We start from the raw sequence: 11,482 nt of genomic DNA on the forward strand, positions 1-11,482 counted from the left end.
GGATCAGGCGTACTAGCAGAAGGTGTCAGGGCACTAAGGTGCAAGTTGTTCATGTCGTCAAGACAGAAGATGGAGGATACGTCGAATGCCTGAATTGTGCCGATACACTCCCCACGGCGTAAGGTTGAGGGAACCGGCAACGGATTCGTAACAAATAAGGATGTGGCATCGTTGGTCATGTCGAGAACGACAAAAGGCAATATGAGATTCCTATGGTGTTGAACGGTCTCGGAAGGTGTCAAGAGAACTGTAGACTCATGAACAGCAGCACAGGACACGGGGACAAGGACTGTACCACTTGGTGGTATGTTGGTATCCTCGGCGACAAACAACTTTTCCATTGTAGGTGCAGGCGACGCGGAACACAATGCAGAGAACGCCACCTCGGCACGAGCACAGTCAATAACAGCATGATGGCGAGAAAGAAAATCCCAACCGAGGATGACATCATGCGAACAAGCTGGTAGCACAAGAAACTCAATGGGATAAACAATATCTTGAATTATGACGCGGGCTGTGCAGGTGGCTAACGGTTGAATATGGTGTGCGCTGGCGGTACGGAGGGATAATCCCGTTGACGTCGTCGTAACCTTCCGAAGCAAGCGGCAAAGTTTTATATCAATCACTGAAACAGCAGCACCAGTGTCCACAAGCGCAAGGGTACGAAAGCCATCCACAATAACGTCGATGAGGTTCGCTGGAGAAATTCGAGGGCTTGAATTTTTCAATGACGACGCAGTTCGTGCCTCGTGAACTGCGACGTTTAGTTTTCCACGTCAGAAGGGCAGGGTCGACGGCGCATAGGTGAGAGAGAGCGACGTCGGGGGGATGGAGATCGGCGGGTAGATGAGGACATGCGCTCGGACGAAGAGGATTGTTGGGGCCGCGCTGTGCCGCCAAAGCACCCAGGATTGTAAGCAGACGGTCGCATGACATCTATTGGAACAGGAGGGCGACGACGACAGAAGCGTGCCACATGTCCAGCATAGCCGCAAGAATAACAGATAGGGCGATTGTCTGCAGTGCACCATGGATTTGTGGGGACTGGTCGGCTGAACGGAACTGGTGGGGGCCGAACAGGTGCCGACGCGGCAGAATAGGTCGGTTGATGAGGCGGCTCGGCAGCGACGACTTGCGCATACGACAAGGGCGCAGGCTCAGGAGGTGGCGGACGAGTGAAAGGCAAAGCGTCAGTGACCTCTCCCTGTATAACTTGGCGTATCACTGGGGCCAGATGTTGAGCCAGGGCTGGCTCGGGCGTGCTCGATAAAATGGAGAGCTGTCGGGCGACCTCCTCATGTACGAACTGCTTGATCTGAAGCAACAGTGCATTCTGGTCGCCCAAAGTCAACATCGCGATCGAGTCGTTCTGTTCCAGAGGGCGGCGAGTTTGGGCGCGTTGCTTGCTCAATTCGTCGAAACTCTGGCACAAGCTGACAACATCGGCGGCGGTTTGTGGGTCTTTTGCCAATAGCATTTGAAATGCGTCATCAGCTATTCCCTTGAGGATTTGCTTGATCTTGTCTGACTCGTGCATTGACGGGTTTATACACTTACACAAGTCGACGACATCTTCAATATAGCTGGTGAAGTTCTCACCGGGTTGTTGAGTGCGTTCACGAAGTCGCTGTTCTGCGCGGAGTTTGCGTACCGCGGGGCGGCCGAAGATTTCCGAAAACGTTGTCTTGAACGACGCCCAGTTATTAATCTCCGCCTCGTGGTTCCGGAACCAGAGACTGGCGATGCCGGTCAAGTAAAAGATTACATTGGTCAGCCTAGTTGCATCGTCCCATTTGTTGACTGCGCTCACCCTCTGATAACTTGTCAACCAGTCCTCGACGTCTTGATCGTCAGTCCCGCTGAATATTGGTGGGTGACGCTGAGGCAACATGCCGGGACAGACGGTGGCTTGAGTCTGGGAGGAGCCTTGCATGGTGGTTTCTTCCGGCATCGCTGATGCTGGAGGTAAGGTACGGCTTCGTAGTTCCAGGTTGGGAGACTGGTAGAATACCCAGCACCTTTCCACCAATCTGTGAGGGGGTTTAATTACAAAACAGTTAGAGCTACGCAACAGCCTTGGTTCAAGAGCGTCGGTCGTTGTTGTTGTTGTTGTAGCCTATCACGCCTGTGGCTCCTACCCACGGAGGGGGATTGGCCAAGAAATGGGTGGATTATTCCAAATTAATATTGAGGATACATTTCCGAATATCTATGAAATTAGTATTCAACAGCGTAGAGTTATATGTTAAAGTAAATCAAGAAAGTCATATCGAATGAGTAATCAGAAATTTGAAAGTACAAAAAAAAAAGAAAAGGATAGAATTTAGCAGGGTATTCGTTTGGAGTCTGTAAGGAACGTTTGGACGGCGAAGCAAGCATCCCTGTGGCTGAATCCCAAAGTGGACGCCCCGAACGAAAGAATATTAGGTTCTGTTAAGTCCAGGCCAAGCCTTCGAAAAGGTATTTCCAACAATCGTTTTCTTGCCGCAGTAAAGCGGCGACAAGATAGAAGAAAGTGGTGTATCGTCTCTTCCTCATTACAAAACGGGCAGAGGGGGGAGGGAACCAAACCCGACCTGTGTAAGTAGAAATTTAGGGAGGGTATACGGCAACGTAATTTGGTGAGAGAGACCTCAAGCATCTTTGTGTTACAGGATTCGCTACGCCAGGGATATATCAGGTGCTTATAATCTGGAGAAGCAGTCAGAACTGGGTTTGATAAGGCTTTTCTAATTGATCGCATCCGAAATCTAGCCGCCGTGATGTGTGCAGTCACTGGTAGAATGGGAAGAACAGGGCCGGAAAGAGAGGTCTTTGCCAGTGAATCGGCAGTTTCATTAAAAAACAACCCTTTATGACCAGGTACCCAAATCAAATGAACACATTGCACATGGGCAGGAACTAGCAAGTAAAATAGTTTTAGCATAGGTGAATCATTAGAGGCGGTAAGGGAAGAGCAAACAGAAAGGGAGTCAGTAAGGATAGCAGCTGTTGTAGTCGTTTGGTCTAATTTACGTAAAGCTAGGATTACTGCTAAAAACTCGGCCAGAAAAATAGGCACAAAATCGGGCAATCTTAAAGAAAAAGACCAGTCGAGTGCAGGACAAAATATCCCAATGCCAGTCTTATCCTCGCTCTGTGATGCATCTGTTGCAATGATAATATTTGTTCCTAGGGAGCTTAGGTGGTCTTGTAACATGGCGTTTAAGATGCTGTAAGGTAGTAGTTTTGCGTGGTTTGGGAAAATATCGTCGAACCTGATATCCAGGTAATTTGAATGAGTATTGTTAGGAAGCACATCGCGAATTTGCACATTTAGTGGTTCAAGTAATTTTTGCACAAATATAATCTGTGGTGTATGAAACCTGGGCCAATGAACGGGAAAAAATAATTGTGGATCGGAGATGAAAATTATTTGAGGACGGCTTAATGGTGATTCATATAGTCGTAAGAAAGTCTGAACGGTCAGAAGGTGAAATCGGCATATAATAGGTGGGATTCTCGCTTCCAGATATAAGACGGCATTTGCAACGTATTTTGGAAGGCCTAAGCACAAACGTAGCGCCTCTCGCTCTAATAAAACTAGCGGTCGAAGCTTGTATGACGGAACACCTGAGAATAAAACACAGCCAAATTCTAATACTGGACGAACGTACATTTTATATACCATCAAAAGGGATTTTCTTCGCATACCTGTTCTTCGATTGCTTAACTTGCGCAAGATGCCCATTGTACGAGCTCCTTTTGTTGCAATATATTCAATATGCGGCCGCCAGTTAAGATTTCCGTTATAGATAACTCCAAGGTACTTCAGTGACTGAACTTGTGGGATATCTTCGAGGTGATAGTTAAGCGATATGTATACTGGGTCTTTAACGGGAAAAACAAGGATAGCACACTTATTAGCATTCAGGTTTAAGTGTAAGCTATCCAGCCAGCCTTCCAGTTTCTTTAGATAGGACTGCAAAATTTCGTAAAGGGAGTATAGGTCACTAGCCATACCAAAAAAGGCGATGTCGTCAGCATAAACGTAGGTACTGACACCTGGGTGAACGGGGATTCCGCTCAGTAAAATATTAAATAATATTGGTGAAAGTACCGATCCCTGAGGCACACCTCTTGTTTGCTTGTGTTTACCAGATGAATAGCCGCTTCGAAAACAAAAGAATTCCCTGTCTTTCAAAAATTCATGCACCCATGCTACAATATATCCTGGAAAGCCATGGCCCTGTAACCGATTTGTTAAAATTGCATGTTCAATGCTGTCATAGGCTTTACATATATCTAAAGTAACTAACGCCGCATATTGTTTTTTCTGTCTGGCGATGTTAATGCGACTTTCAAGGTCTACATGCGCGTGCCATATTGAATAGCCAGATCTAAATCCAATTTGACAAGGACTCAACAATTGATTTTCATCAATAAACTTCATTATATGCCCGTGAAGCACTCTTTCAATAAGTTTTGCTATGTTTGATGTCAACGCAATTGGTCTGATGTTGTCGATAGTATACCCTGCCCCTTGCTTTTTAAGTAACGGAATAATTTTGGCGATCTTCCATTCATGTGGAATCCATGCATTGCTAATAGAGTAATTTAGCAACCTCAGAAGCTCACGTGGGGCTTCTTGGAAGAAAATTTTTAACATTGCATTTGTTATTCCATCCGGGCCAGGCGCTGTAGTTGGTAACCGTAACATGACCTGTGCTAGTTCCGAATAGGATATCTCTTTGTAGTCCGAGAATGTAGGAGTAAGAACAGAATTTTGAAGACGCGTTGTGAACCGGCTCTCCAATCCTTTAGCCAATAGGTCTAAGGACTCCTGCATTTCCTGTGCGGTATAGACAATTGAGTCTACATTAACGCTCAGTGGGAGTCTGTTTCTAGATCGAAGGAAATAAAATAAAGCACGTTTGTTTTTGGATTCAGATAGATAATCAAAATGTTTTTTATCGTACTCATCTTTTGCGTGTTTGACAGTGCGTTTGAAGGTTGCCGAAATAAATTGATAATCTTTCCAATTTTGTGGGCTCTGATTATGTAGAAGTTTTTTCCAAGCAGCTTTTCTTCTGCGATAAATTCGTGAGCACTCATTGTTCCACCAGGGACTAGATGATGTACGTTTAGCTGTCTGAATTACGAATTCAGACTTTTGTCGGGACATCTGTAACGCTGAACAAATTTTCAAGCCAATGTCTTCGTCATTAGTATTAGTCAATGACGCAATGGAAGAGTGTAAGCAGTCTTTAAATTTTTTGCAATTAACAAATATTCTGTCTTGTCGCTCAACTGATGTTAATGGGCAGGCAATTTCGAAGTATACTGGGAGATGATCACTGTTTGTAGAGAAATCAATCGTAGTCCAAGATGTCACGGCAATACTTGTGCTAGAAAACGTCAAATCTAACACTGAGCGAGATTGGCCACGGACAAATGTGGGTCGTCTCATATTTAGGCATGAAAGATTTTTATCTATGGTCCAGTCCCATAGACGCGTTCCACATGCATCTGTTCTGTAACCCCATGATACGTGATGCGAGTTGAAGTCACCAGTAAGGATGACTTGATTTTTGCAGCTAGCAAGCGCACTATCCAATTGATATGTACTGTGTACGCCCGTAGGGAAATAAGCGTCGGTCGTTGTCTCGCGCTCTCCGGGTTGCTGGACTTCGTCATCCTCTCTCAATGGCTTCTGACTCTCTTCCCCACTACAGCACAATAAATGATGGTACTACACCGATAGCACATGAATCTTCGAAGCTGAATGTTTCATGATGGTCCACAAAAGTAAGCGAGTTACTAGCGATAATACGTCTTTGCTACAAGGTATTACAATGTACAGAACAGCTACGTTTCAAGCCTTGTACGCAGCAACAACAAATCTAACAGTACTGAGCACACCTACGAACGATCAGGCAGAAAATAATCAGATAGTGACCGCACTGAGGAACTTTACTGAGTCAGAAACATGACAAGCCGCTGCTTCAAAATATTTGCCAAATAAAGAACGAAGAGCAAAACACACTAATACTGATTCAATTCATGCGCGGAAAGTTTGGATAGCTTGGAATACATATTTAGCCCCGCTTTTTGAGCAAGCACCATATGCACTGCTCACTCCATTTGGACGTATCTTAATGAGCTTTAAAAGCACTTTTGCATGTTCTCTGAAGCTGTGGCCAAAGCTTCGTGTCATCCACCCAGTCACCGTCTACGATATCTCCTGAAACAGAGGTTTGCTAAGCCGCACCGACGTCATACACATTCATTGTAAACACGGAGGCAACGGAGGCAGTTGAGGCAAGCAATGGACGCGTCACCACGTGATCAAACATGGCAGCGCCCACAAGATCGCTGCGAAAAAGGTCAATACAGCTTCGCTGTATATAATGTTGCAGTTTCGCCCAAAAGGTGAAGAATCGATTGCGATAGCAAATTAGACAGCTATACGAAGTAAGGGTAGTAGTTTTATCGGCCGTATTAACTTTAAACATTCGCTTACTAACTAAATTAACAAGCATGGTGTCACGCACGCACCGGCAATCATGAACACATCTCACTCGATGACCGCGGGCACTACCTGTCAAAACGGTAGCGTGAGAAAGAGCGGCAGCAGCAGTAGCAGCAGCCAGTAAATTTACCTTCGTGCTGCCTCTTGCTTCAACACGAACTAAGCGGCGAGAACACAGCACACACGAAGCTAACAGCCCTTGGTGCACCTAGACTCTGTACCCATCGCAGACCGCTTTCAAGATTGGACCCGCGCGGCCGGGCCTATGCAGCCGCCGCTGGAGTTTAGACTTTAAGGATGGATTTGGAAAATGGACTTTAAGGGACTGACAACCGATATTTAGGAACCTAGTTTTTTATAGTGCAACGAAAAGCTCACCCTTGGTAGTGCTTACCCCTGCAGCGGTTACTTCAAAAAGCGTGTGGATATTTTGTACGCAGAATTTTTCGATCTGAGCAGCCTTTAAAAAAAGTAAGAGTCCCTCCTCCAGCAACGCTGAGAAGTGAGAGCGATGCCGATAGCCCGCGTTGAAAATTGTGAAAGCCGCCCATCGTTCTGCTTTCACAGGAGTGAGTGCAACTATTTTTAACCACCTACATTTTGACCTTTTCAACTACTTTTGAAAATAACAAGCTGGTACAAGAAGTTTGCGTTGTCGTACAGACCTTTCTCATATATGTGTCATGTTTTTTCCCAAGTACACACTTACATCATGGCTGGCTGGCCCCCATTGTCGTTATTCTGTTGATAGACGAGCCAAGCCAACTCATCGAAAACAAAGGCAAAGGCAGCGCCACGTCTCTTCTCACTACAAATGAAGGCCTATCTGCACATTGTAAGCTAGAAAAAACTTATAACAGAAAGAAGTGTACTAATAAAAATACTAATAAAAAGACCAGAAACCATGTGCACTAATAGAAGGTCACGCGATAGACCTCTTATGCATCTTCATATTTTTTCTGCGTGGGGCGCCGAAGGTCATTTTTTGCAACTTTTAGTGAAGAATTAGAAATATAAATCCACATTTAATGAGAAAAACTTGGCCCGTTTTAGCCAGTACGATAGGCAATCTTTCCAACAGCAGGGCTATCTCGATTCACGTTCGGAGTGGTTGTCTGTCCATTTAAGGAGACGTGTGCTGCGGGATGTCCCAGTGCACTTCCCTGTGTAGTGAACATGGGGCTGCAGACAAAAGATAAAAATTATGAAACATGTTAACATCTTTCAAGAATTTTTCTTTTTCATATTTGCATAGTGTATTGCTTGGATGTGTGTACACGTCATGTGCCTTTAAGGAAGTAAGGAAAGCTGGTCGAGTTGGTGCATATATTAGTTGTGAACGAACAGCACGACAAATTGACCCCTTTGCATCACTCGTGTCTTTTGCGGTGTGTTTCTTCTTCACTCTACTGTTCTTTCTTTTTATGAAAGTATTTATTACAGTTACAAGGCTGTTGTGTGCGAAGAGAATTGACTGCGTGCCCAATTAAAGTTTTTACTTGCAGGATGGCTGAAAACCCCTTTGTTGCGTCTCAAGGGACTGGCTCTGGTATGTATATGGTGCAGCTTGTTCCTTTGATATACTGCAATGCTGCCTATGCACCTGCAGTATCTCTTCTATAACACTCCTTTTTCACAGAATAAGGTTGGCTGGAGAGTAGTAGTGATGGAAGGTGTAAACTAATGCCTGGGACATGTGGCTGCTCTGTGCACATGGTATGTTGTGAAAGTCGGATAATTGGCACAAATGGAGAGACTTCTTAGTACACTGCATGCTTTGGCTAGTTCGCTGGCACACACATTAATGGATAGAGCTTTGTATATACTAAGCTGTACTAAGCTAGAAGATGCCATGTGTGAAGTCACTGCAGTGGCACGTTGGAGGGATTGCAGTTCAAAAACGATTGCACAGCTAAAGGGTCACTAAAGAGAGGCACTAAGTCAGGTTAGAGTGGTAAGATAGCCTTACGAACCTCTGTTTTCATTTTGCTGGTATAGAAATGTTAATTACTGGGAAAAATGACGGCCGAACTTCCCATTTTATGGTTCGTTTCCCACTGCCGCGGTGATGGGGCAGACTGGAATGTTAGAGGTTTCATTGTGTTTTTGTGTATTTTGGCTGTTTTCGTGAAGGAAAAATTTGTTAAATTTGCGAGGCCGCACCTTTCCATTGTTTATAGCGCAGTGTAATTGATGAGCACTTAATGGGGCGCCGAGCAGATGCTGCTAAAATCTATGACATTATGGGGAGCTCATGTGGGGATTTAAAGGTATCGTCGCTTCCCGTCTTTTGGTTTTGCATTCTTTTTGGCCCTTGGAGATCCTACACGCTCTGTACAACTCACCTAATTGGTCTTCCAAAAGGTTACCTAGCAGTCTGGCCCAATTTAATTTTTATTTTGAGTGGCCCAATAACGTTGGGACACTAAAAAATGTGTCAGCATTTTAAGCATCACACTGCTTCATGTCTTGTTCATGTTTCACAAAAATGCTGCAGTTTCACCCGAAAGGCGAAGCATCAATTGCAATAGCAAATTAGTAGAGAGCTATTTGGAGTAGGGATAGTAGTTTTTTCGGCTGTATAAACTTAGACACATTCGCTTACTAACTGAATTAACAAGTGTGGTGTCAGCGCGCTCAAGCAAACATGAATAGATCACACTCAATGACTGCAGACAACCACTGTCAAAACGCTGGCAGCAAGCGCAGCCACCGCAGCGAGCGAAGGTTCGTGCGGTCTATTGCTTCAACGGAAACTGAGCGGCGAATGCACAGCGCATACAAAGGTCAGAGCCGTTTGGAGATTGCTTTTAAGAGACGGTGCGGGCGACCGCCGCTCCCGGCCAAAGTACAACACAGTTATTGGCAGAGCAGAAGCTGTCCCCCCCCTCCTTCCCACGCTGCTTTCGCGCTTTCCTCCTTTCGCATGGGAGATTGAGGGGCCAGAGCCCCTTGCGCCCGGTTGCAAGATACGCATTTGGCGCCGCAGCACACCGTCGCCCTGCCTCTCTCCCTCCCATAGGCCCACGGCCTTTCGCGCAACGGAAGTCGCATTTGCTTCCCGCGTGCGTTCGCTCTCTGTGATAGCGCGCGTCCACCGCGTGCTTTCACTCGCGCATAGGGCGCGCGGCGACGATTTTATCGCCCTTGGACTTTATACGGAACCTCACTGCGACGGCAGAAATCCGCTTGAAGTGTCCACTGCTATCGCAATAATAATGTGCGGGTGCATGCAGCCGTTTGAGTCGACACTTCATTACATGTGATCTTCATAGCAGACATTTGTTGTAATAAGACCTTGGGCATACAATGCGTCTGTCCGGTATAAATGTCACTCTGCTGGAACAAACACAAGGGTTTGCCCCGAAGGCATTGAGCAACATATTTTAGTGTGTGTGCATACAATATTGAGACATCGCAACATGCAGTGTTTGTTGGTATGTTGTGCCATCGCATATGCAACGTTGACAGCCATTAGGCATCAACAGGCTTTGTTGTCAGCCCAGAGATACTTAAAACATAAGGCGTCTACGACATTTCGTTTCATGGTTTCAACAAAAGCTTTGTAGAAGCCATAATCAACAGGTATTGTGGGCGTGGTCTTGTGGAATGCAGCTGATTTTTCGGAACCTGAATCAACCATGAAAGTTGCTTGCTGTAACTGGACATTACAGAAGTTTCGTCATTTTCCCCTTTAAATGCATACTTCACTATATTATTTTTAATACCATTAGTGCTGTTACTCATGTTCCAATTTGTTTCATTCTGGTGAATATCCAGATAATTTTTATTTGAATTTCATCATTAACTGTTGCCAACCTGTCCACGTAGCACATGAAGGAGTCGCCGAGCATATCAAGCTGTCCATGCATCTTTTTTCCTCAGCCCTTCCCAAGTGAGAATGGGATATAATATAAATTCTATGCACGAGGGACATCATGGACAAGAGCTAATCTTGAGGCATAACAAGTGCACTCAAACCGCTCGTATAACGTTGGAAGAAATTTACAGACCTCGTGATAAGTTCTTCGCACACTATAATGTTGACTTCACACAGCCTGCAGCTAAAGAAAAAAATACTCAAACGTGCTGCTTACTGTTTGCTGCATTAAGGCCAGCGGGCTAAGTTTTTTTTTATTTTTCTTTTCCTTTCTTCTACCAATCAAATATTTTCGTCAGCGTGCAGCTGTGGTCTGGCACCTTTGTTAGTCACTCTGGATTTCTTAATGTATGAGACGCAATGTGAAATATTGCAGATGATCAAGGAAGCAGTGCGCCACACACGTACTTGAGCGGCTGAAACAATTCCACAGTGTGAGGATTTTCAGTTTCCTAGTGGTAGTAAATTTGTGCAAAGAAACAGTACTTCAGGTAATGAGTGAAAAATGTCCTGATTAAGATGGCGCATTTCCACCTTTGTAATGTGACAGGGTGTGTAAAAAAATGTTGCTGATTACTTTTGGCGCGACTTTTGTACTTGCATGAACCCGGTGTGTGCGGGCAAACTCGGACCAGAAATGGATGCTCCGGCTCGCCTCATGGCTATCGGCCAAGCCATAACCCTTCCATGCTTGTATGAACCCATTTCTAGCTAGTCGTGAGCAACTCCAGGCAGCTTAATGTCGAGTCTGGCAGTGCGGGTGTGGCAACCATAATCTGCAGGTGTTGTGGGTGCAGTCTTGTGGGATTACAGTGTGCTAGATTGTTAACAGTACTGAATTGTGCCATTTGACCCGCTGTTTGCTGAGCGGTTCAAACTGGTCAGTCCACCCCTTGTAGGCATATTTACCTGATCCACTCCGGCACTCACTTGGCCCTATTACACAGCATTCTCATGAACCCGATTAAGCACTTCTCTACCTGACGTGTGTGATCATATCACACAGCTTCTGTCAAGTTTATGTGGATGTACAGGCTATGTGACCTGCACTGTTTTCATCTCTTCTTATTTCGTGTTCATGTTTCATTTCT

At 45.2% G+C, this 11,482-nt stretch overlaps 2 protein-coding genes across 5 annotated transcripts in view; both read left to right on the top strand.

Annotated features, from left to right (window-relative positions):
* LOC119433473 (putative sodium-coupled neutral amino acid transporter 7) overlaps window positions 1-11,482 on the top strand; it is a 531,279-nt gene that overhangs the window by 183,883 nt on the left and 335,914 nt on the right. The window lies entirely within an intron of this gene.
* LOC119433496 (uncharacterized) overlaps window positions 1-11,482 on the top strand; it is a 54,959-nt gene that overhangs the window by 41,606 nt on the left and 1,871 nt on the right. The window contains exons 2-3 of one of the 3 annotated variants that reach the window (XR_007468141.1): window positions 8,017-8,060; window positions 10,397-11,480. Coding sequence is in view for 2 of the 3 variants with exons in the window: in XM_037700737.2 (XP_037556665.1) it covers window positions 8,017-8,060 (44 nt within the window). In the remaining variant the exon portion in view is untranslated. Of the gene's footprint in view, window positions 1-8,003; window positions 8,061-10,396; window positions 11,481-11,482 lie in introns of those variants that run through there. The other 2 variants (XM_049671642.1, XM_037700737.2) reach the window with 2 other exon arrangements.

Source organism: Dermacentor silvarum, chromosome 1, assembly GCF_013339745.2.
Source record: "Dermacentor silvarum isolate Dsil-2018 chromosome 1, BIME_Dsil_1.4, whole genome shotgun sequence".
Lineage (NCBI taxonomy): Eukaryota > Metazoa > Arthropoda > Arachnida > Ixodida > Ixodidae > Dermacentor > Dermacentor silvarum.